At 47.5% G+C, this 26,307-nt stretch overlaps 1 protein-coding gene across 2 annotated transcripts in view; it reads left to right on the plus strand.

The window, feature by feature from the left end:
- Nucleotides 1-206: 206 nt before the first annotated feature.
- MTMR12 (myotubularin related protein 12) overlaps nt 207-26,307 on the plus strand; it is a 59,231-nt gene continuing 33,130 nt past the window's right edge. For both annotated transcript variants that reach the window (XM_072958810.1, XM_072958811.1), the window contains exons 1-3: nt 207-429; nt 23,001-23,061; nt 25,377-25,519. In XM_072958810.1, the coding sequence (XP_072814911.1) occupies nt 262-429; nt 23,001-23,061; nt 25,377-25,519 (372 nt within the window). In that variant the 5' untranslated portion in view covers nt 207-261. The remainder of the gene's footprint in view (nt 430-23,000; nt 23,062-25,376; nt 25,520-26,307) is intronic.

Genomic DNA, 26,307 nt, shown 5'->3' on the forward strand with positions numbered 1-26,307 from the left:
GGGGAATGGAGCCTATCTAGGAAGGCGAGTATCTGCTAATCAGACAGGCCGGTCGCGAAAGGAGGGGGCGTGGCCTCCGGCTGAGGATTTCTGACTCCTTGCGCCGGCGCGCGGAGTGGGCGGGGCCCACGGGCCTGGGCGGGGCCCACGGGCCTGGGCGGGGCCCACGGGCCTGGGCGGGGCCCACGGGCCTGGGCGGGGCGAGCGGTGTCAGCGGCGGAGCCGGATGCGGGCGGCGCCGCGGCAGCCGCGGCCCTGGGGATGGGCGGAGCCCCCGCCGCCAGTGCTGGTGGCCGCTGCGAGCGGCCGCCTCTGCTCCCGCGCGTCGCAGCTTCCCAGGGCGGCGGTATGCTGGGGAAAGGGGTAGTCGGCGGTGGCGGCGGCACCAAGGCGCCCAAGCCCTCCTTCGTGTCGTACGTGCGTCCCGAGGTGAGGGAGGGGGAGCCGCGCGGGCGGGGCGTCGGGCTGGAGCCGCCGGGGCAAGGGGCGCCGGGAGCCCCTTCCCTTCCCCGCAGCCGGGAGGGCCGCGGGCGCTTCCTGTCCTTGTGCCGGAGGGGAGCAGGGCAGGGTGAGGCCCAGAGGGGCACGCTGGGCCCCACGCCAGCCCTGGTGGGGACCCCCGGCACGGGCAGGCAGGTGCCCAAGTGCAGGGCCCGGCTCGCTGGCGACCAGGTGAACGGGCCCGAGCAGGGAAGGTACTTCGGCCCGGCACGCTCCTGGCTACAGTGGAGGGGAGCTGGGGTGTGGGGCACCGCGGGAGGGGAAGGGCTGGTGAGTCTGGACCCCCGTGGGGACCTCCCCAGAGCCTGCAGTCGGAGCGGGTCTGCCCTGCCCTTGGAATTTCTCAGTGAGTCTGTAGAGCTTGCTTATCTCAGCAGCTTGCTCCTGAGAGTGCTGTTCGATGTCGCTGGCGGGATACCGTGCAGTGCCTCCTGCCTCCCATCAGCACTGCGGGGAGCAACTGTGGGTCGGTCCTGGCCTTAGTCTCTGCCTCTCTCTTGTAAATTTCCCTCTGTAGCTTTTCCCTCCCCTTTCATTTCATCCCCTCTTGCATTCCTCCTGGAGTTTCACTGTCAAGCTCATTCATTCGTTCAGAAAATATTTTTTGCGCTCCTACTCTGTGCCAGGCACTATTCTGAACGTTTGGGGTGTACATCAGTGAACAAAAATAAAAGATCCCTGTTCTCCCGGAGCTGCTTTGAGGGAGAGAGAAGTGCACAGTAGATAAAATGGGGATATAAGTTAATTATTTGGTGTATTAGAAGTTTAAAAGTATCATGGGAAAAGAAAAGACCCCCTTTTCCTCCTTTGCTGAAAATTTCAGACTTGAAGGATGCTTGGGATCTGAGGGAGGAGTAGTGCAGGTAGAGGGAAGAATCTGGAGTGTTGGAGGGGCATGGAGGAAGCCTGTCTTGCAGAATCCTGTCGGTGAGGGGAAAAGTCATAGGAGAGGAGGTTAAAGAGGTTAGCTTGTAGGCCAAGCTGAGGGCTTCTTGAGTAATAGCTCCCAATCCAAATGCCTGCTTAGATGCGTTCTCATTTAGGATTTCTGAAGGGTTTTTTTTTTCTGCTCCTCTCTCAGCATTTTAACCAGCAGCGGTGCAGAGGCACTAACAAACTCTTCAGCCATCTTCCCGCCTCTGTAAAGCCAAGGCAGATGAGCTGTGGTTGAGAGGTCTTGATCAAGGGCTGCTTCTGTAAGACCACCTGTAACCTGAAGTCTTTGCGTATGTGTTTTTAATTTCAAATGTGTGCATTTTTCTCCTGTGGAGAGTCCTCTTGAAATAGGTCTTGTTTTTAGTCCTGATTTTAAAATAAAAACCATTTCCTCTTGTAAATGCTTGATAAGGAGTCAGGGTCATCTTGAATTTTCAGCAGGTTCCCTTATAGTATTGAGAGTGAGTAGTGTGGTCAGTTTCTCTTTGTGTCTTTTTTATTGCACCCAGTTTGAAATACAGCTGATCTTTTAACCTCTCCTCTTCAGTGAAATTAAACTACAAGTGGAAGGTCTGAAATGTGGCCAGAGTTCAAGAATGTTCAAATTTTTTATCCACCAAATGCACATGTCGTAATTAGACATGTTTTTCCTTCTTTGCCCACAGCGCCTGCTTTATTTCCTTTGAGGGATAATTAGGGAAGGGGAGTGGTTCAGCCTCAAAATAAGCTTGAAGTGGTTACATTTTTCAGATCCTTACAGTTGGCAGTTTTGTTTTCTTGCAGTAAAATAATGCTTTGTAGACACTATGCTTCTTTGTTGAAATCTGTCTCTAAAAATATTTTGTAACAGAGAATAAAGCTCTGACCTAAATTGTGGGTAGTTTTTAGAAGATAAGCAAATGAGGAGGTGAGAAAGCAATTTGTCTTTAAGGACGATGTAGCTTTTGCTAGCTATTACAGAATCAGAAATGCAAATGAACGTGTTTGAGGCGGAGCTTTTGTGTTTCTGAGCCTTTGAGAGCACTCGGTCTGGTAAACTTCTCCTGACTCATGTAATAGGAGTCCTTCAGAACACCTTTCTGAAGACTGTCATTCTATTCCTTTCCTTCATATTGCCTTTATCTTTACTACCTTTTCTGTATGTTTTCCTGTCACTTACTTCTTTGTGTGCACTTTGCTTTGGGAGCTGGGAAATCCCAATTTCTTAGACACCTTTTTGCTGGTAGATCACTGAGCTGCCAGAACAACCTTCACACCTTTTCTGTGTGAAGTGCCTTATGATACCTGTGCTGGTCATGAACTTGTTCTTGTCTGATCAGATCTGGGAAGGTTCAACAGTAGCTGCGTTCTGTATGCCCGAGAGGTTATCAAGAATCAGGACTTTCTGTTAAAAACAGAAGGCTTAACTGGATAAAGTATTTGGAGATGATGCCTTTAAACATGAGAGCTTTTTTTTCCCCCTCGTGATCAGAAAGGATTGACATTGGATACCCTAAAATGAAGGGTAGGAGTTAACTTCATCTGTTAAAATTGGATCTGTGCCACAATAACTTGGGCTCTTCTGTCACTGATTCTTCTAAATCAGTGAATGTGAAAGTTAAAATCTTGAACTATAATTTGGGACCTTTGGTCATGTTTTGTAAACTCTGCCCAGAGGCTTGCAAATTAGGAAAGAGCATAAATGAGAAGCCAGTGGCTCTGGAAGCTGAGGTGAACAGGAGGGAGAGATCTGGGCCTGTCTTGGTAATACCTGATGGCTGGTACCTGAACACATCTCAGCCCCTCCATCCCAGCTTAGGTGCAAAGGATGTGGGCGTCTTAGTGCGGGGAACCCTGGATGCTGAGCTCTGCTTCAGGGAAGCATTTGGTTATAGTTTGGGTGCTAGATCCACTTTTCTTGTTGAATAAAATACCTGTTTGAATTATTTCAGAAGCCATAAGTGTTCATTGTAGAAAAATGAGATAATATAGTTAAGCAAGCAAATTTTTTAAGGAAAAATTATAAGCTTATGTTAATTTGGAGTATATCCTATCAGATATGTGCGTAGGTTTTTTTTTTACCAAAATAGGATTAATATTGCTCATTGTATTATTTTGTAATATGCTTTTTCACCAGAAATGTATTTTGTATAAGTCTTTCCATGTCAATTGTTAACCTGTAATGTAGTTTTAAATTAGACCCTTTTTCCTCAATAGAAACACACAGTGTGATGGGGAGATGTTAGGTAGCACAAAGAGCCCAAGAAAGTGTTGTGGTTTTTAAATGGTTTTCTAGTTAGTCACCTTCTCTGGTGCCGAATGACAGTTCTGATTCTTTAAGGCTATCAGTTCTCTGCTCCGTTGAAATTGTGAGCACTGGTTTGGGAATTGATAGTGGTTAGAAATGCTTAGTGTCTGTACCTGGCAGCTTGTACACAGAGGACCATCAGGTGATCCTGAGAGGGAGTTCTGATTTAGTAAGAGCCGGTTCCGTTGTGATAAGGAAGCTGAATAAAAGCTTCAGGGTGCTGCTGTGTTGTTCTCTGAAACCGAGACTAGGAGAAATTCAGCTTTTAGAGTCAGCTGTACTTGTCCATATTTGTGTGTATTCCACATATGATTAAGATGTTCTTTCTAGTAGAGTTTAGATCAGTGTTTGACTTGAATGTACTAGTAATAGTTATTAATTACTTAGTTTTGGATTTTTTAGATTTGGGAGAGAATTTAAAGGTGATCCACTCCACCACTGTATTCTTCCTCTCTTACGTAGATGTGGCCCTGCAGGGTTCCGTGTCCTGCCCAGGGCTACACTGTTAATGCACAGCTGTCTCCTAAGGAGAGCACTGCCTGTGGCTAAGCCAGACCTGCAGGAGCTCAGGGAAGGTTTTGTGTAGATGTTGGGGGGAAAAGGTAAGAAGAGTCATGAAGGTTGAGAATGGCCCCAAAATCCAAACTTAAGAGCCATTCAGTTGCCTAGTCCTCATTCAAGGCTGTTTCTTTTGGTGGGGAGAAGATATGCCTGCAAGTATATATCAAATTTTAATTTAAAAAATGAGAATTTACTGATACTTATTAGCTCTTCCGTGTCCCAGAAACTGCTTATACAGTTAATTTGTTTGACAGATAGTTATTCAGCACCTGCTAGTACCAGGCACTGTTTTAGATGTTGGGGATCCAAAACCAGTGAAATGATGGAGCTTATTTTTTGATGGAGCACTGTGGTATTGGACTCTGACTTTCAGGGCTTTGATGGGTGGATGACAAGAAGAGATTGGCTTATCCCCAAACAGCCCTCCTTCCTTCTCCTTGCAATAAGAAATAACCTTTTAAAGCAAAATCTAGATCCATTACTTGAAGTCTCTATAACTTTTTCTCCATTCCAAAATAAATTTTAATGGCAGAATTTTCTCCTTGAGCTTCGAGGTCATTGACGGTGATTAAACAGGACATTATGGGACATTAAAAGTTCTTCCTAAAATGACCACTTTCTTAATTGTGGCTTTAGGCTGATGATCTGTCCGGAGCTTCTGCTTTTTTTCTCCTGCATGTGCTTCCTGCGGCATCTCCCTGGGTCCTGTCCAGCACTGCGCAGCTTCTTCAGATAGAGCATCAGAAGATATCATGAGGCTGCTGTCAAGCAACACTTCCTGCAGCCCATCAGACAGCTGCCACTGGACAGCCCCGTCTCCTCTGCACCCTACTTCCGTCTCTGAAGTTAAAACCAGGGCTGCTGTCAAAGTCTTAGGCTGTGGGGAACCCAAGCTTAGAAATTTAGAGCTCTGGATCCTTCTCTGAACATCCTCCATGGAATGTTTGCTGTTCTTTGACTACTTCCACATTAAATCATCCTGTGTCACAGCGTGCTTTAGAGAGAACTCTAAAAATTTTTTAATCCCTGTAAAAGATGTTTACCTTATTTTTGTGATAAAGACAATGTAATAAAGTTGTAGACTTTGGGAGTGAGAAAAATAAAATTATCCTTAATTATACGACCCTAATAACCAAAACAATTATTCCCACTTTTTAGTATGTGTAGGCTTTGTGTGTGTATATCATATGGTGGCCATGGTAGTACGTGTGAAAATTTAGAGCCTGCCCCATGGCTTTCGTATTTGAAGATGACACCGCTGATTGCTGTCAGCAGGGCGGAAACTGAGTTATTTCTCCAGCAGGAAGCTTTCCTCAGTTTGTCATCAGGTTTCTCATCTCAGTTCAAATGTGCCCTTTTTGAGTGGGTTTGCAGTTTAGTAAATCATTTAAGATAAACCTCTTAAGACAGATTAGCAGGTAGGATTGAGCTGGAATAACTCTTCTCACCTCTTATCTAGTGTTGTTCTGAAAGGAGGAAGAGGGGCAGGAGAAATGGAGAGGGACTGCAGGAGGGAGCGCAGCTGTCCGAGCGCTTGAAGGGCTCCGGGCCTCCCCTCGCTGTGGTCCCGTCCGCACACCTGGAGCGTCCCACTCCGAGGCAAGCAGGCGCTTCATCGCTCTCCCTTGCTAGCTGTGCGCGAGGCCAGTGCACTGGGCCTCAGTCGTATTTCTGCCTGAAAGATGGGACTAATAATATCTGTCTAGCTGATAGGTGTACGTGAGCGTGTGTGAGCATCACCTGTGGCTGTGCGCGCACAGCCCTTCGCGGAGCACGTGGCGCGTGGGTAGCCTTCAGTGGTGTGAGCTGTCCTTGCTGCTGTGATTCAGAAGCCGCTCAGATGGTCTCAGAAGTGACTTACTCATTAATCCTAGAGTCCTGAAGTCTCTCCAGGCTGGGGTATTAATGAAAGTGGACTATTTAGTTGTTGTGGTTGTTGCCATGGTGTCACGCCAGGAAAGTTCACTGGGTGGTAACTCTTAGAGTATTTTTCACTATCTCTGAAAGTTTCCTTTCCTCTTTTCTTTGTTTCTTTATACATTTGAAAATGATTTTGTTCAATTTAAAATTCCAACCTAATGAGAACATTTTGTAGTGGACTTTATTCATTGTTAACATTTGGCCTTTGACGTTTTGCTGGATTCATTCTGTGGACTTATTTTTCCCCTTCCCTCGTTTCTGAATCTCCATCATAGGCCAGGTTTTGTCCACTTATCACATCTGATTGATGATTTACTTAAGATATTAGTAAGTGAAATCATATTACCTCTGGGAGTAGTAATTCTCTTTACCTATTTCAAAGGCAGCTGCCAGACTGGGCTGTTTTGATTTTATATGTAAATGCCTTTGCCTCCTGTGCCCCTTCGACATTCCTTGTTGACCTGCCTAGTGGGCAGCCTTTCAGAGGTGGCGTCTAAGCCATCACTTGTGTGCTTTGGGGAAGAGATGGGATTCAGCCATGAAAGCAGGGCTTGTGTGTGGAAGTCCTGGCCACAGTGGTGAATAGTTTGAAGTCTGCCTTTCCCTTGTGACACATTGCCAATCCCAGTTTCAGGCACTAGTCCTGAGCTGCTGGGCTTTTTGCTTTTGTTTTAGTGAGGAGAGTTTTTTTAAGATTCCTGGGAATATCTTTGAAGGGAATGAACTGTTTTTTGGATGAAAAATCTCACTGTGTTTCTGCCTTTTCTCTAGACATGAAAATGAATTCCTGTTTTGCTTTAACCCCTTGAGATGCACTTTCCAGCGTGACTTTATCTCACCTTTGGCACTGGATGCCCATCTTCCCAGCAGGCTCATTTTGCACATGGGAAGAAATGCCATGTCTCCCCAGCTCAGGACCTGACACGTGACAGGTGCTTAACACCTTCTAGATGCTGCTATTCCTGACCGTAACGTGAAGTGGAAGAATCATTGGGTGTGTAACTCTCATTTGCTAAGCACTGTGTCAGAATTAGGAATGAAAAGGAAAAGCAGTCTGTGTGCTTAGGAGGTTCACATTCTGCTGGAGAGATGGCAAGTCGGCAGATGGCGTGACGCGCGGAGGTAGGCGCTGCCTGTTGATGGTGGCGGAGGTTGCCGTGCGATGCTCTTGGGCTGGCGGGGGGCCCACTGCGGCACCTGTGGCTGCGTGGGACTTGGAAAGGGCAGCATTGAAGTGGGCTCTGCTGTGGGGCAGAGGAGGAGGATGCAGTGGGCAGACAACAGAGACAGCTCAAAAGGCTCGTAGGTGGGCTGAGACCAGGTGGTTGGAGCATCTGTCCTCATCCTTTATATAATAAGATGTGTGCGGGTGCAAGTGAGGCAAGTCCCGAAGAGTCGAATCCAGGGAAGCTGCTGGGAGGTGTGGAGCGTTCCCTCCATTCTGTGGGTGCTGCTTTACCCTGAGGTCAGTCTGGCTCTTGGTGAGCCTGTAGGGAGCTTCTCATTTGCCCCTCTTTCCTCTTGCTCCAAGACCAGGGGAAAGCTCCTGCCCCAAGGCTCTTGGCCCCTCGGCTGACCTGGTGTTTACACAGCAGTCCTGGAGGGGCACCGGGAGGGGAGGCACAGGAGGCAGCACCATATGTTTCTGCAGCTGCTGTTGGTCACATCAGTTAGCTTAAATGATAAACTCTGACAGCACCATGACTGCCACCTGCCACCTCTCTTCTAGCACTTGTAACATTCCAGTGCTACTGGAATTAAAATGTAATGTAGGGGGTTCAGAGCGTGGCTTTGGACTTACAGCTTTCCTGCCTGTTGTATGGATTTAGGCTGGGTGTGTAACTTCTCTGAGTCTCAGTTTCCCAATCTGTGAAATGGAAGTAAAAGCCAGTAAGAGTGTTGTTAGTCTTGAGTAAAGCCACCTGTGGAAAGTAGCTAACACGGTTCACCTTGGCAGGTGACAGTAACAAGGTGCTGACTGCCATGGTTGCTGCTGCTGTTCACCCCGGGAGCTGCAGCTGTGTGTGCTCTTCATGTGTTCATTCCTTGGGCCACCAGGGCAGGTCCTGAAGCAGAGACTTGACCTGCGTTCCCTTCCAGCGTCGGTCTCCCCTTGCACACTCAGAGGCTTGTGGAGAGCCAGGGGTGCCATCCCTCTTGTCGGACCCTGCTGTAACCACAGTGGTTGCCTTTTCCATCTGCCCTCTGACACAGTTTTCTTTTTCAGTGAGTGTTTTGATGGATTTCCGTTCTGTCCTCCTATAACAGTGTCTTCCCTTGTCTCCAGGGCTTCCAGGAGGACCTGGGGTTTGGGCAGCGTGTTAGGTCCTGGGCTTATACCTCCAGTTCAGCGCCACTTCCCTCCTTTTAAGTCAGCCTTCCCATCACGTGTTGTCCAGACCAGTCACAGTCCCCAGGGTATCCTCTGTGGGGAGCCTCTGTGGTGCTCTGTCTTCATTTCCGTTGCCTTTCTTCCTGCTAACCTCTCCTCTCATGCCGGGACCACCGACCACAACTGCTTAACTGGTCTCTCCACCTGCTGCTGCTCCCTTCTGCACCCCTGTCCCCTGGGCACCACAGACAGGACATGTGTCATTTTCCTATTTAGGAGTCCTGCATGCTCCTGGCCCTTTCCACTGGTCCAGATCTTAACACACTCCCCAGGCCCACCTCAGACTCTTCCTGCTTCTGGCTCGTTGAAAGAGCAGTAGCTTGGATTTGGGGGCCCTGGGCTCTGGCCATCTTTTCTGAGTGTCCTTCAGGAAGCCCCTTTACCTCTTTGGGTCTCATTTCCTGATTTGTAGAGTTGGATTAGGTAAGGGTTTTGAAATATATTTTATGCAAGGAACTGTTTTTTGTTTTTGTTTTTAAACACCATGGTTCTTTGAGAAACTTTCAAAACACACTGTCCGAAGTCCAGCTGTAGAGACACAGACACACCTGGGGCGGGGAGGGGTGGGTACGTGCTGTAGGAACCTGCATTCTTCTCAGTTAAGTCTGATCTCTTCCTTCAGCCCCTGCTGAGAACTGCTGTTTCAAATGAAATCGTAGAGGAAACTCCAAAACAGAGAAAGGCCAGAGGCAAAAGGGTGTGAGAGGGACCGTGTGAAACACAGCAGCCGGGGCAGGACCAAGGCTCCTGTTACTTCAGCCTCTGCTTCTCAGATCTTTCCTGGAACTGGCATCCTCCTCTCTTGTCCCGTGGTACAGGCTGTCTGTAGCTCTGGGTTTTTGGTGATGCTGTTGAGCGTTTATTCTCTACTCCTTTGTGTGTAATTGCTCTGTGTCTGTAGCTCTTATCTCCCCAGCAGAACTGTGAGCGCCTGAGGGCAGGGCTGCAGTGTGGCCTTGTGGAGCTCAGGGTGGCCTCAGGGTGGCCTGCTAGACGTGGCCCGGGGCCGTCGCTGGCGAGGGCCTCAGAAGGCAGCCACGAGAGTGTCACTCAGAGGTCATTTTTATTTCTCCTGCAGGGAGGTTTGGGAGAGTTGAGGTTGAGAACTGCATGAGGAACCTCAGTGTGGTCGCTGACTCTGCTCTTGGTCTTTGTGTCCCAAGAGTCGGCTCTGGCATGAGGTGCTTTGCCTAAAAATACTCCTTTTCGCTCTCACCGTTGGTGCTTAGTTTGGTAAACTGGAGAGGTAAACCAGTGACCTGCATGGGTGCCTGAAGCCCGGCTGTTCCCCAGGGTGTGTCTCCGGCTGCCCTTGACTTCCTCCGGCAGTGCCTGTTCCAGCGAACGAGCAGCGAGTGAGCGGATCCTGTTGGCTGCAGATGAGCCAGCTGTTTTCGTGAGGTCAGACCTGTGGGCTCTGAGGCTGGTACTGCTATGTGGGCCTTACCGTTTCCTCTCTGGCTTGAGTTTCTTACTAGGGAGAATCTGATTGTTTGTATTATTTAAAGGCCTGGGGAGTGCCTGGCAAGAATGATCCTTGCTGAGAAGCCCGAGGAATCGTTTCACTGCACTCAATAAATGATGAACTGTCAAAACAGGTGAGGGCTTTAGTTTGGGTCTTAGTGAGCAGTTACTTTCTCCCTTAAAAAACCTCTGAGATAAGGGAAACAGATCTGATGTGAGGGAAAGGATTTAGAAGGGACACATGAGTGAGCACTGCTTAGCTATTAGGGTGAGCACACTGCCAAGGGTTGTTGCCCCGTTCCCTGTCCTGGGACTTTTTGCAGTTGAAGGAACACTTGATGGTATTAATTGGTAATAGGAAAAGCATTTAAGATTGCTTGCCTGGGGCTGGGGGTGGGCAGAGGGATTGGTTTTAAAGTGGGGAGTGACTGCTAATTGGTACAGGGTTTCTTTTGGGGGTCATGAAAATGTTCTAAAGTGGATTCTGTTAGTGGTTGTACAATTCTGTGAGCATATTAAACACCATTGCTTTGAACACTTTAAATCGGTGCACTTTAAATTGTATGGTATGTGAATCGTGTCTTAGTAAAGCTTTTACAGAATCAGAAGTACTGAGTTTGGTGTCCAGACTCCTGAGAGTGAGCTCTGGCTTCACCACCTACTCAGCTGCAGGCGCCTGGGCACATTATTTAACCTCCTGGAGCTCCATTGGCTTTATCTGCAAAGTGGGGATGAAAATTCCTTGCAGTTGTTGTCAAGGTGAATGACATGGGACGTGTGAAAGTGGACATAGTGAAACCTCCGGCAAATTACATGTTTATGTGTCTGAGTTAGACATATATTTTTGCGGATAATAGATGCTTAGTCTGAATTACTTTTGAGGGTTCCCAAGGGTTCTTGAGGGTTCTTGGCCAGTGAAATGAACACTTATCGTGGCTGAGAACTGATTTGCATGATGAGTAAATAGCAGAGTCCTTAAAGGCCAGGTCCCAGGCTGCCCCGTATCTGTGGTCTGGAAGGCGGAGTCCAGACGGAGATGGTTCGCCTCTTACAGCATGTCTGCTCCCAGCTTCAGGTGCTGCTCTCTGACTTGACTGTTGCTTGGACCGACCGCCAGGGCAGCGTATAGTTAGGAAGAGTTTAGCCGTGGTCACCGGCAGCGTGGTACCTGGTCAGGCTCTCAGGGAAGTGAGCCTGCCGGTCAGCCTGGCTCAGAAGGGAGTGAAGGCCTCTGGCCAGGAGGAGGGAACCAACAGCCCTGGAAATCAGCTCCAGGAAACAAGTCCTATTCCGATTTCTCTCGCTTCCTAGAACTGGACAGTAGAGAGATTGATTTAGTCTCTAGTCTATCCTCAGTGATAAGGCTTTTGATTTAAAGTCTGTCTTTGAGTATGCCCTTGCCCTATTGCTGAGACTAGAATGTGTTTCAGAAAACCAGCTAAGGGCCGAGTGTGTGAAAAGATCAGTAAAATCTGTCACTAATCATATACTTAGGTAATAATTTTTATTTATTTTTCAAACTTGAAAAATTAACAAAAAATTTTATTGAAGTATAGTTGATGTACAATATTATATAAGTGGCAGGTGTACAATATAGTGATTCACAGTAGTAGGTAATAATTTTACTAGGGCTGTTTCTTTAATCTCTTAAGAACTATGTTTAGGATTAAAGAACACTACAGGATCAGAATTATTTGTCTCTTTGTATGTTTTTACTTACGCATGCTTTCAGTAGACTTCTGTTGGCAATTTACTACCTGTCAGGAGTTGTATGCTAGGAGTTGAGGCTAAAAATACACAAAAGTACAGCCTCGGCCCCCAGTTTGCATCACTGGTTGGGGAGACAGACAAGGTGAGAGACTGTGGCAGTACAAGAAAGCTTTGCAGAGAACTTGAACCATGTGGGCAGTGGATTGGACAGTGAATTGGACGGGCAGGACTCGGGGAGAGTGGATCGGGTGGGCCCTGCGCATGCTCCAGGGGGTCAGATGGAGGCTGTGTGGCTGTAATCACGGGCATGTGCACGGTGATGGTGGCCTGGAGTAGAAACAGCGGCAGGGATGGACAGATGTGGACAGGTTCTGTGAGGAGAGCAGAGCAGGCAGGGTTATGAGAGGCAGGGGAGAGCCGAGAATGGCTGCGGGTGGATGGCGGGGCCGGAGTCCAGAGGAGGACAGCAGGTTAGGTGAGGTCTGGGGGGAAGAGGTGACCTGACTCAGAGATGTGAATTTGGAGGATCTGAGGGACGTTCCAGCACAAGGCGCCAGGAAGCTGTTTGGGTGCCCGGCTCTGGAGCTCTGAAGAGAGATCTGGAGTAAAGAGCCATTTGAGGGATAGGGGGTCCCCAGCATATGTTGTTGGAGAGCTTCTCCTTGGAACAGAGGTCCTGTGAGAAGAAAAGAGGACCCTGCCCAGAAGGGAGATGAGGCGGTGCAGCCAGACTGAGTGTGGGTCGTTTGGTCCGGAACCCCTTTCTGCCGATTTTCAGATCTCAGTCTGAACAACACCTCCGGAGGTAGCAGTCTTCGCTGGCCCTCTGTGAACGCAGGTGGGTGTCTCTGCCGTGCTCCCATTGTGTTCCCTAGTCCTGGCACAGTGCCACACGCACTGTCCCATGCTCAGACTCCTGTGCGCTCTGGGAAGGCAGGGGCTGTGTGTGTGGTCACTTCGGCATTTGCTGTGCTGGAGTACAGCGGTGCGAAGAAATGACAGTTCAGTCGATGACAGAGTGTCTGAAAGGCAGCGGGGAGGAGACTGTGTCCCTGGGGAGGATGTGGTCAACAGGTCTGGTTTATTTTAGTGAAGAGCATGGCGCTGGGCAGGCCAACCCAGGCTCCAGTCTTGCTTCACTTAACCTTGGTCAGCCTCATTTCCCTCATCTCTAAAACGGGAGCAGGAGTGGCAGTTAAGAGTTGTGAGGATTAAACGAGATGATGGCGTAGAGAGAGAATCTTCTTCAGGTGTCTGATATTTTTTGCGCTGATTACCCAGTGTTCTGGTTGTTATTTTTTGTCTGAACGTCCTGAGGCAGAAGTCAATTTTCATTCATCTTTTTATCCTGGGCATTTGGTATTTCGGGTACTCAGGAGCTGTTTTGTTGAGATGAATGGTATCTGTTAGAGACGGGTCACCTTGTAGCTCTGAGTAACCAGACATACAGCTTGAGTGTTGACTCACTGGTTTCGCTTCACAGGCTCATTGGAGCCCTGTGCTTTGGGCCACTTCTTCTCAGAAACAGAGTTCAGAGAGGAGAGCAGATTGAGACGTTTTTAGCACAGGGCCAGCTGTATGATGTGGGTTCCGGTGGGCATGTCTCCTTTGGGCTGCAAGCCTGCTGCAGAAGGGGTGGCAGTTCTCACATCTTGTCCGAGAATGGGAGTGCTTCTGACCCCGCAGAAAGCGAGTGATGGATGATGTGGGGGCCGCGGCAGCTGGCGTCCCAGGAACTGTGGATTCTCTCAGTGGGAGCGGGAACACATGTAGCTCCTTTTGATCTGTGGGGTAAAATGTGCGGAAACTGGAAGACGTGCTGCTCATGCCCTTAACCTCTTTTTAAATTAAAGCAAACAAACAAAAAGAGCAGCCATAGCATTGAGGTAAATGTTGAAATAAGGAGTTAACCAGAAGACCCCAACCTTGATCGTGCCGCTCTGGCAGAACTACTCTTCGTTTACGTTCGTGCTGCTGTTCTAGCTGAATTCAGGCCACTGGGATACCCTGGTTTTGGAAACCTGGACACCCTGTGAGCAGTGCCAGCCGTCTTGTTACTATTCTTTTGTGCCGCAGTAGCGAGCTTTGTCCAGACTCAGATGGGGCAGCGTGAGGTGCTGCACAAACCACGGAGGCCGTGTTTAATGCCCCATTTGTTGAAAATTTGCATCACTTTCAAATGAGTTCCTTTTCAGGCCTCTCGCGGAGAAAAGTCTGTCAGCATAACTAGTAGAACCAGTTCTTCTCAATTATTAAAGAACTGTACTTTTCTACCTCCTTTTCTGACAAATTGAACATGACACTTAACTGGGGTCAGTAAGGAATTTTATCCCACAGGTCACAGCTCTGGAAGTAAGATTGGGACCTTGTTGATTAGACAGCTGGGCAGGGAGCGGCAGAGTTGAAGGATAGTGGGGTAGAGGAACAAAGGATTAAGAGGGACTCTGGGCCCTTTTCTGAAACGAGGCGACTGTTTAAGAAGCTCCCACTGCCGCCGAGAACAGGGATAGTGCAGGGGCAGGTGTCCCTGGGTGCTGGTTGAATTGCCTGCGAGATCCTGGGAGGATGCCAGGCCCGCCCACGGCTCTTGCCCTCCTGCAGTTCTTACCGACAGGCTCTACGACTGGCCTTTCTGGATGGATAGCACCTACGTGGCAGCCTTTAAAGGAGTGAACCGTTTCTCCAGTTCTTTACAATATGATGGGAGCATCTGGTGATGCCAACCATATTAATGCTTAGATATTGTCTCTTAAGTTCCCATATGTTCTCTGGTCCCTGCTGGATTTGTTTTAAAACCTCTCATTACTTAAAGCCATTATTAAATTACTCAATGAAATCTTTTGAGCACTTACTGTTTGCAAGGCCTGTATTGGATTCTAGGGCAATAGAGCGGCAAAAAACCAGACAGAGGATCTGCCCCCAAAGAGTTTAGAGATTGGTGGGGAGATAGACTTAAATAAGTACATAAACAGATGTGAAATTGCAGTCATGACGAGTGCTAAGAGGGAGGGATACGCGGGGCTGTAAGAGCCTGGTAACGGAGAAGGCATCCCTGAGAAAGTGAGCCTTGTTCTGAGGTCTGATGGATACGCACAGTTATGGGGCGCAGAGGGTACAGAGAAGTATTCCAAGCAGGAGGAACTTGGACTCAGGGTGGGAAGGAGCTTGGCAGGTCTAGGAGGCTGAAGGAAGGCCAGTGTGGCCAACATGCAGACTGAGGAGGTGGGTGAAAGGAAACCATACTGGACAAGTAGGTGGAGACCAGGCCATGCAGGTCATCGTAGGCTTTATCACATCATTGTCCTCGTCCCACTGATAATCCAGAGCAGACTGTGTTCTGAGAGGATGTAGAACAGAGAAAGAGAGATGCACATAGGTGGAAAGAGGCTGATGCAGGTAGACAAGTTGGCAAGCTGTTGCAGTGGGCCAGGTGGAGATGATGATAGCTTGGACTAGGGGGTGCTGGTGGAGATAAGAGAGGAGCATGGATTCTAGCTATATTAAATAGTAACTTTGATAGAATTTGGTGATAGACTGGATATGGAGGGTGAAGGAGAAAGAGGTGTAAAGCCCCTAGAAGGGAAGCATGGGATGGTCCAGGGCAGTGTTGCCTGCAGTCGGAGCCTTTCCTGGAGTGTGGTGTACATCAGAATGTCCCCACTAAACTCTTGAGGGATGGTTGAGGTGACACTGAGAGATTCAGGCCTCAGAGGACCCGGTGGAGTAAGTCATAAGAGGTGAGCTGTCAGCTGGTGTTGCGGAAGCTCCCAGGTCCTTCCCCACACAGCAGCTGTTACTCCTGGGGGGTACATGTGTTTCTTTTTTCTTTTTCCTTTCAGCCTGTTTGCCTCTCTGTAACACTTTCAGGCTTTCCCTGAGCACTTTCAGTGATGCTTGCTTTGACCTGGTTTCAGTTGATTCTAGCAGATACATTCACTGATCTCTCTGCCCTGTTTTTCCTTTTTTCCTTCATTCCTCATACAAGGTAGTGTGGCATCACGTAAGAACACAGACTGAGCCAGCTGCCAGCTTTGACTTCCAGCTCCACCACATGCTAGCCGGGTGTCTTCATCTACAAAGTGGAGGCATTAGTGGGAGAAGAGCCCTGTTTCAAAGGCTTGGCTGTGAGGATTAAAGGAGTTAATAAGTAGAAAGCCCTTTAAACACCACCTGGCACATAAGGCTCGTGGAATGTTTATCATTATTTACCTCTCAGCCTCCGTGAGGGCTGGCCCTTGAGAGTACCTACCTTGGCATTCACACAGTGAACACTGGAGATTTCTGCAGTCCCCGAGTGACCCCTGAGTCACAGCGTAGCAATCGGTGATGTCAATAAGGAAAAGATTGTATTTACTCATCCAATTGTAAAGGTCAAGTTGGATAGCCTTTAATCACTGGTCCAATAAAACTCCCCTTGAAGACAACAGCTTATACGCAATCAGAACTCGGCATGATCAGGAGTACGGCCTCCACGTGGGAATGTCGTCATGGTCTGTAACCCACTTTAAGACCTACATCCAGAGGTGGGCTGTACCCTTATTGTTAACCACTTCCTCTCTCCTCCATTCAACTATGTTCATTCTCCCTGGATCAACAAGCAGCGGATGTTACCACTCTTCTCACAGACTTTGAAATAGTATCTCCATATTTGTTAGTTCTTTCTGTGTTTTTCTCGTGGAGTTCGAAGAGCGGTTGTAGAAATCCGGGGGTGAGGGAGCTGTAGGACCCAGGCCGTGCATACTGTCCTTTCTGTCCTCCCTGCCTCCTCCTCCAGACGGTACCTTCCCAGAGTAGAAGGAAACAAGTTCTGTCCGTGAGAGGAGGGTTTCTTTGTGATTCTTCTTTGCATGCCCTTATTTATGGGAGTCCTCTAGGTTATTTCTCTTCTCAGGACTGCTGTATATTTTGATTTGGGGGCAGGGAGTGACTGATGATAGAGGTGATGGTGCTTATTTTTTTCTCTTGAGTTGATTATCAGTAAGAATTGATAGTGAATATTTATAGTTTTGTTGTGTTAACCAGAGACAGGTTAGGTTTTAGTGATGATTGCCTACAGTGTGGCTCCTTAAATTCCAGTGCTCAAGTGCTTATGCTCAAGTTATCACCGACTTTCAGCAACTTAATGTACTTTGAAAAAATTCAGCAGTCAAGAAAGCTTTCCTTTTGTACAGCATGCCTGAGCAGTCCCTTCTCTGAGTGTGGTGTTCTCTTAAGAAAGCCATTAGTTTACTCTTTTGGTCTTGTAGTGGGTTCAAAGTACTTTCTGTTGCAGAAGAAAAGACAGCAAATGACGAGACCTAAGTCGTTGTGGGCTTGTAGAAGACAGATCCTATTAATAGAAAAATGCCACTTCTTTTCCCATAGCTTCAGATATTCCTGTGTAGTCAGCCTTACAGAATTAGGGTCTACCTGAGCAATGCTAATTGCAGGAGTTTCTCACCCACAGAAAAAAAAAGAATTGAGAAGCCTCCTGAACAGTCAGTTTAAAGTGGGAAACAGAATTGAGGGAGAAGTAGAAATTATTCTACTCATATGACAGAATCTTGAACAGTTGCAACTCTTAAGTTGTGTATTTGAGTTCTTCATTTAATCCTCAAAGGAAAGGAGGAGAAAAAGAAAGGAATCAAGAAGCAGCGCAGAGCAGGGAGGGGAGAGCTCAGTGGTAGAGCGCGTGCTTAGCAGGCACAAGGTCCTGGGTTCAGTCCCCAGCACCGCCAATTACAGTTACAATTGTGACAACTCCCATTTACTGAATGTACGTGCCAGATGTTCACACCCATTTCTCTTCAGATCCTTACGTTGGTAGTATTGTTTCCATTTGCAGGAGGAAACTGGAGCTCAGTCAGGTTAAATGGCAGGCCCAAGGTCATTTCTGTAGGTACCAGAACTGGATTTTGCATTGTGGTCCCAAATCTGTATTACTTGTTTTTAGTACATGCACAGAGAAAAATTTGGAGGAACCAGAGGAAAGACAAAACAAATTGTACTATGCTGTATTAAAAATACAACACTCTGCTTTAAAAAAAAAGGTAAATTTTGTTCTAAGATACACATGGATTCCCACCCAATATGTAGATGCAAATGCATTCCCTCCCCTTGGATTTTCTATTTTAGCTGAGAAAACAAAGAGTATTAAGTGTTCATTTTAGAGCAGTAGAGCAACTTGGAGGAAATAGAATGTTTGTGTTAAGTCTTTTTAGCACTTAGTGCCAGATGTGATCGAAAGAAATTGTGTTTTGGAACCTTTAGGGATGTTCTGTTGCCTCTTGGAATTTGCCCTTCTGGCTGGATGAAATTAAACTGAGAATAACAACTTCAGTTTTTGACTCAAAGCCCTTGTAAACAGTGAAGTGTTGATGTGAACATTTATAAGCATTTGACCTATAAGAGCTTAATTGTAGGGGCCCAGTCCCTCCCACCCCCATTCTTTTCAGGGTCAGTGATCATCTGGCAGGACCCTTACCCTTTTCTTCCTTTGCCAAGATGTGTGCACCCTGAATGTGAAGTTGGTAAGAAACTGGAGAGGATACTTTTTGAGAACCAGTGGAATGAAAACAACCAGGCTGCTTTGCAACCTCTCAGCAGATTCTCAGGAGCGTAGCTGACGTCAGCCGTCCCGTACTTTTATCCTGTACACGGCAAATCCTCCACTGAGTACAGTTCTCTTAAGGGAATTTTTCTGATTTGTTCTAATCAGTTTGTAACAGGAGGCTAGTTTTCTAAAATACGCAATGAAGGTGATGACTTTCCTTCTTGCTGGTGGGAAATTGGAGACAACGTTTGTTAGAGCTAGTGCACAACGACTAGAAAGGTGGGCTCTGGAGTTAGTCAGGGCGCGGGCTGGTCCCTTGGTTAGTGACTTCTTTTCCTATAAAAGGCAAGTTCCTGAACCCCTTTGAGCCTTAGTTTCCTCATCTGTAAAATGGAGATAATAGCAGTCCTAGAGTTGTTGTGAGGATTAGTGAGATACTAACGCAGGGTTACCTGGCACATCATAGGGCTTAGTACATGCATGCAGTTGAAGTGGAGGCTGAGAATGACGGACAGCATGTGGAGGGCCTTACTCACTCTGCACAAACTCAGACACATCAGTTTTTGCTGCTTGGAAATCTTTTTTTCACTTTATGATTCTCCGCAGCGTATCAAAATGGGTGAGGTTGCTTCGGGATCAGTGTCTTGGTTAAGTCGAATCTTGTTATTGGTGTAGCGGCATTCGAGATAGGGATGATTAGGATCCTGGTCCCTGGACGCTGGCCACAGGGACAGCAGTGTGTGCCTCTGTGCTGAGCCGAGCTCTCCTCGCCCTGTCTGCGGGGCGGGCAGAAGTCTGACGATCGCGGCAGCTTTAGTAGGAAGTCAGCGCTGTTGGGGATCTTGGTGGTTTCCCTGTCGTCCCCTCCAGTGCTGATGTTCCCACACGCTTCGTGAGATGTGTGGCTGCTCCACCACTTAGCTGCTAGGTGGGTGTTCCCTTTTCTCAGGTCAGTTTTTGGCCAGCAACTTGTTGCCAACATCAGACTGTATTTTACAATATTCTAGGAAAGAAGAGGAGTCCATACGTTTAAAATGAAAAATAAATACTAAGCCTCTGGGGCATTTGATAGAGATGAGGGTGAGTGGGGAAATGTCTCCAGCCTTTTCCTTTTCTCCTGGGAAATGCTTCTAGTAGATTCATTTTCATCCCTTTGAGAATACCGCGCCATGTTGTGACAGAGTGTTTTAGAATGGAGAGAGCAGGTCTGCAGGGTCTTCCTTTTCTGTTTCTAGTGAGGGAAAGCCATCGGGGACCTCCCTCCTTCTGGGCACAAGTCCTCCGACTCACTGCATTGTCATAATTTTGATCCTGGGCAAGTCTCTTCTACTTCATCTCACAAGACAGGCATTACTGCTCTTGATTCTGTCCTTTTGGATGGGGACACTGAGGCCAGGACACTTGCCCGAGGTCCTCCTGGTAGCTCTGTAGGCTAGAACCCATCCAGGTTCCTGATTTAGTCCTGTGCTTTTACCAGAAAGACGTTTATTGGAGACAGTAATATGTGTGCTTTGTTCACCCACCCCTTGCATTCCTTCATGTGCCCCCCACCACCCACGGGAGAAAGCCCAGACCCCCTCGGACGGCTGGCGAGCCCACTGCTGCGCGGCCATGTTTCTCACCCTCCTGTGGAGTTGTTTGCCTCCGTGTCTTCGCACCTTCTCTTTCCTCTTCTCTCTGCTGGTCCAGCTGGGGAACTCCTGCATGTTCCTTACAAGCCACTTCTCTGGAAGCATGTGCTGGAACAGCCTCCCCAACTTGGTCCCTCTGCAGAGTTAGGTCCCCACTTCTGTGCTCCTGTAGCCCCACGTCAGAGTCTTTATGATAGCATCCATCAATCGTCAGTGTTGTCTGTTCTCCCCACCAGCCTGTGTGCTCCTGTTTACCTAGCGCTTGGTAGGGATTCATTTAAATGATCTTTGTCTCTTACAAATCTCCTCCCTTTCCGTGTACAAACCTCAGTTATCTTTAGAAGCTTAGTATCCTCTGCTTTAAATATATGTATATACAAATACATGTATGACTTACCTTGGAAATGACAAGGCTAAGAATGATGTGGGACATTCTGTTTTACCTGGTACGTAGGAGGGGGCGGGGCAGGGGGTTGTATGTGCCTGCACACCCAGAGAGGTCATGCAAGAAAATATAGGGGTCCTAGCCAAGGAAAGCCATTCAGGGTGTTTTATCCACTTGAACACTGGTAGAATCCAGTGAGGCTTCACAGCTTGGCAGCCTCATATGTCCTCACCTCATCTAAAACGCACAGCCTTGAGGTGGTGGATGCTACCTCTGGCATTTGACTCCTCCCTGCCAGCCCAACTCGTGACATGGTGGCTGTAACATTGGTTCCTGATCCTGTGGCTTTGATAAAATTGTACGTTGACAAGTTGCAGAACATGATTCTGTCATCTGTGGTTTCTCTGTTGTTAGTGCAAGTGACCTAAGTCAGTACCCTTGGTGACAGTCGACAGAACTGTAACTAATTTTTGTTAGCAAGGGAATATATTAGAAGGATACAAGTGTGATTCATGGAACCGTGGGCCAGAGGTGTGCTTGGGCCTTACTAGAACCTGGAAAGCCGTGGAATCCAGGTGGGATTGCTTGTGTGTCTGGGAGCTGGGCTTTTATCTCCACATACCGTCTTCAAGTATCTCATTCTCTGTAGAATACCTTTCTCTGCTGCCCCCTATTTGTGGCCAAATCTACAAGTCTGTAGCTGAAGCGGCCAGCTTTTTCAACTTCTCTTAACCCTTCAGCCAAATTAATGCAGGAGCCAATGTGATTAGCCTTTTGCAGGATCTGCTGTCCAGCAGCCCGTGCAGTTGATGGGGAGGAGGTGGTTCACTCCCGGAGGCTGAGGAGCAGAAAGTTTTGGGTAGGACAGAATCCTTGAAGGTGTCTTCTGATTGTCTTGTTTATGGAATGTAAACAAAGAATTTCACTAACCATTTCAAGAATTGGTGTATGTAGGTAGCTTTGGACAGTGTAAGTTCTTCAGCATCAGAAGGTGATACTTCTGCAGACGCAACAGCAGGGTAGTCTTCTCCATGGGGGCTTCAGTTTTTGAACAATTCCAAGCATTAAAGATGCTTGCCAGTTTTCTAACAGCTGATTGAATTCAGCGAGTGAATAGCTTTGCTTTCCTCAAAGATGATAGACCTGTCAAAAATAAATTGTGCTTTAATTTAGTGCTTTGTCAATGACAGATGATGAAAACTCTCAATGAGAATCTCTAAATTACCAAAACACTCATAGCATTTACATATGCAAAAATAGTCCCTCTGGTGTAACCTAGAGCAACGCATCAGAATCATCTGGGGTGCTTCTACAAAACTGGAGGCCCAGCTGCATCCTACACACTCCGAGTCCTCAGGCCTGTCTGAGCGGGGTGGGGGGTGGAGTCCGAATGTCTGTAGAGATAACAAGCCCCCAGGTGATCTAACCCTCCACTGGTGTGAGAAGCACTGCCTCAGAGCGGCTTGATTTATTGGCATCTCCTGGGGTGGAAATTGTAGTTATCTCCAAAATAGAGCACGCTCAAGATGGGATCTCTAAAAAAGCCATGACTGTGTTCTTGTTCTTCAGCCTCCAGATGGGCTGCCCAGCCTCTCCCTGCCTCAGCTGTCCCCAGCTTGCTTCTAGTGCCGTGCTTCAGGCTGAATCAACAAATTCAGAAAACTCATACCACCCAGAGACTTCTACTCAAAGCCAAATTTTAAAATTCCGTTTTTATTTATCAGCAGAACTGGTTGTGTTTTGTAGAATTTCCGACAGTCAGGATTTGACTGGTTGCATCCCCGTGGTATCATTTAACATGTTTCTCTGTCCCCGTGTTCTTGTAAATTGGTGGGTTGACATAGAAGCCCAGGCACATTGACGTTAGACATTCTGGCAAGAATTCTTCATAGATGGCGTGGTAGGTTGATAAGGGGGCCTCACTTGCCTCTCTTTTGGTTAACAGCCATCCATGATTGTTGCTTTGGTTTGTTAATTCATTACAGATTGCTAATTATCTTTGAATATCCACTAAACACTGAACCCAACATAGAAGTGTTTGAAGATATTTTTATTGAGAAACAGTGACACAGAACCTGGCCTTGCTTCCTTGCTAGAAGTGATGGCATCTCGGAGTGCTGCCTGGTGGTGGTAGTAACTCAGAGTGGGCAGATGCGTGCCCAGCGCCCTTACTGAGCCCTGCTGTGCTGCAGAGTACACGGACCAGTATGGACTTGATACATTCACATTTCCCTGTTCTTAACTTCGAGCCCTTTACACAGGTCCATTTTCTCTCAAAAACACACAACAGTCTTTTGTTTTTGATGCTTGATTCTCACTGGAGGAAGAGAGGACTCTGTGGACCGCTTTCCATTCTTTCTGACTCTCCTTCAGCTGCCTTACTTCGCTGTGCGACATTTGTTCCTTTAGGTGGGGGGTGCCCATCCCTGCCCCTTTGCTTGGGATGACTAATAACTGTCCATCCAAAATAATTACTTTAATACATTGAACCAACTTGTTGGAATTTTCTGTCTTCCTTTAGTTAAAAGAACTTCAAAAAAAAAAAAAACTAGCGTGTTAAATAAACAGAAAACTCCTGAGGGCATATGATGTTTTAGTGTGTATTCTGAAAGAATGGCTTTATGTGATTCATTTGAGCCCTTAAACAAAGAAAAATATTACCCTTTGCTCTTCTCTTTTAGGAAATTCACACAAATGAAAAGGAAATTACAGAGAAGGAAGTAACTCTTCACTTGTTGCCAGGTAACCATCATGTTAGCGTCGTCCCTCATGTGCAATTTCAAAGCCAGTGATAAATTGTCATCCCTAGTAGCACTATATATAAACCCCTTTGTTTTCATCCAGACAGCGTGTGACAGTAATGAGTTGGAGAAAAATATCAAGGTCTTTAGTTCAGTAACTACACACCTGGGACTGAATATTACAACATCTACAAAGAATTTTTGTTTCCCCTTCCCCCAAGCTGATAAAAATAAATCTGGGAAATTCTCACCTCTTTTTTAAACAAATGAGGCCTTTTTTCAGGTTGTCTTACTTTGCCCATCAAGTATTCTGGTCGCTAGTCAGGAAAATCCTGGTCTCCTGCAGATCCCTGTGACCAACACCTGCTGGGGTTTAACCAGCCCTGGGGCTGCCAGGGCTTTGCCTGTAGTCATCACCTTGTCACCAAGGAGCCTGGATTGGTTGGGGATTTTGGGGGGTTTTCTTTTGTTTTGAGATGAGATGAGTGACTCTATAGCTTAAGTCAAGTTTCTGAATTCATAAATAACAACTACTTGGTGGTGCAGCTCTCCACATATGGGGCTCTCCTGTGAGTTGTGCATTCAATTCTTCCACTTTATTTTTTCCAATCCCAAATAGCTGTTTGCATAAGTATTTTTAGGTACCTTTTCCCAAAACAATAGAGGCCTCATTCCAGTACTTTTAATTTTATTCCATTTTATTGGGAGATTATGGATACACACATGTTTCTGACCAATCCACCTTATTTGGTAAGTATATCAGAATCTGTAACTTTTTTTTTTTAATATTAAGTTTCAAAGGCCTTTTCCTATAATGATGGCGTGAACCTCAATCCATGTATCTTATTTCCTTTTGTTGGGTTATAGATTCTGAAATTTACTTTTGTTTTTAGCTTAGTGTATACATTCTCCCATCCCCGGGATTTCCTGATGGTCTCTCCCAGGTGTGCAGCCCCAGTTGCCTAGACTAGACTGAAATCTTTTCCAGCTCCCTCTACCCATGATCCGAGGCTCTGTCTGCACCTGCAAGCTGATACCTGAGGCGCAGCGTGCTGTGTGCAGCCTCCCCGGGATGCTGTATTAGACCCGTGTGCCGATTCCGGCCTCCAGGGCCTGACTGCCTGTCCACAGGGCCTGCTTGGTCTTGGGGAGGGGCTCACCATTGGCTGCTTCACGCTAGGAGCTGAAAGTGCAGGGAGCCTCACACGTGTGTCCTCCACCTCAGACTCAGCTGAAGCACTTTTCTTGGACTATTTAAAACTCTAATGAGGTCCTGACTTCATTGTTTTCTTCAAGCTCTGTGGTCTCTGTAGAGGCTGACCTGGTGACTGAGCCATCTTCCAGTGTTTCCCTAGTAATTAATCCCTTGGAAGATAGAAAAAAAAAAGAAGAAGAAATGTAGTATGTGTCGCTTGATAGTCTTAGTGTCTGAAATTCTTCTTTGTTTTCATACTGAATGTTAGATTAAATGAATTTTGAGCTAAATAGTAAATTTAAAGCCATTGAAGGAAATATCCAGAGGGAAATTCTAAGAAGTTGGTTGTTGGAAGATAAGAAAATTCCTTTTTTTCTTGTTGCAAAGTATTTGCACTCAGTTTTTCATTTTCGTCCTTCTCTTTTTCCTGCCCTCCCCGCCCCGCCCCCCCCCAGCTGCCAGTCGTCATGAGCCTCTCTGCTTCCGGCCTCTCCCTAAATCCTCATCCTTTTGGCTGTAAAGAGAAGTACTCTCTGTCACCAGGAAATACCGCTCCTCACACTGCTGGGTGTCTGCAGATGGAGCAGGAAAGGTGACACACTGAGAGGAAATGCTCTCAACTAAGAAAGAGAGGAAACTGTTTTTTCCCCACACACCTCTGACCTCCCTTTTCCTCCTGTCCTCATCCGTGGAGCTGCAGCCTCTGCACCTGAGGCAGCGGCCTGGGAGCCGTGGGCGGGAGACACCCACCTCTCCCAGCAGCTCCAAGGTGAGGGCTGGCCCCTCTCATGGGGAAGGGGGCTCGAGAGCTGCATGCCAGAGCGTGCTGGGCAGCCTTTCTGGCTTTGCCTACTTGGGTACCACTTCTGCAGAACGTCTGCTTGGGCCCAAGTGATAAAAATACCAGGCTCTGTGCTCGTACATACATCCAAGATCGTCTCCATCTATCCAGGCACCGATGCTACATGCTGGAAGAGTGTAAAGTTCTCAAGTGCTGTGTTGATTCGTGTGTGTCTGTGTGTCTGTGTGTCTTTACGGGAACGGAGCCGGGGAGGCTTGTACTGTTTGCATACTGTGTGTTCCCTGAGGGCTCTAAGGTGGACTTGTTTGGTTTCGGTCAGGTGAACAGCTGCTCTGTGAAGCCAACACAGTACTGAAGTGTGTCCAGGAAGATTCCTGTCAGCGTGGGATCTACGGAAGGCTTGTCTGCACAGACTTCAAGATTGCTTTCTTGGGCGATGACGAATCTACATTGGAGAATGATGTATGTATGAGCTTGGTGGAGTTTGGGTGGGAGCAGTGCACTTGTGGCCCCATTGTCTTTTTTCCCAGCTTGTCAGTTGCTCGCCCACAACACACATAAACACGAAGGACAGAGTCCTCCTCGCTGCAGTCTGCTCTCTCCTGATAGGGGTCTCCTTTCTGTGGGAGGACCGTCAGTTTCCCACTAGTGCCTCACGTCACAGTGACTTGCGTTTGACTTCATAGGTTGACACTGTCAACTCTATTTTCTCCTGTATTTCAGCACAGTCTGTCTCACTCATGGGAACCACATCTCCCCAGATATGCTGGCTCCCCATGTTTTCTCTATACTGAACTCTTCCTCAGATTCAGGAACTGAGTTCAGTTATTAAACTGATGCTGAAAGCAGCACTTGACATTGGATTTACTTTGTGTTTACTCTGCCCCGAGGAGCAGTGTCCTTGTAAGATTTGTCCCTGCTCAGGAAGAGTGAGCAGTGGAATGAGGCGAGAAGGCCCACACCACTCAGGGGGTGCTGTGCGTTAGCAGAGACCAGCCGGCCTGGCCGCGGGCGGCACCACTGCTGCCTCGGAGCGTGGGCTTCCGTGCTGCTGGTGCTGCAGCGGCCGGGTTCCTAGTTCTGTACGAAGACAGCGTTTATGGAAAGTGGAATCTTCCCAGTTTTCTTCCTGGCTTCTTACAGCTCTGTCACTCAACTGTTGGCATTTGTGTAGAGAAGTCCAAACCTGCGTACCACTTCCCAGCACCTCTCAAAGTCATCATGAGTGGCCTGGCACGTTGACCTGGGCG

Source organism: Vicugna pacos, chromosome 3 (genome assembly GCF_048564905.1).
Source record: "Vicugna pacos chromosome 3, VicPac4, whole genome shotgun sequence".
NCBI lineage: Eukaryota > Metazoa > Chordata > Mammalia > Artiodactyla > Camelidae > Vicugna > Vicugna pacos.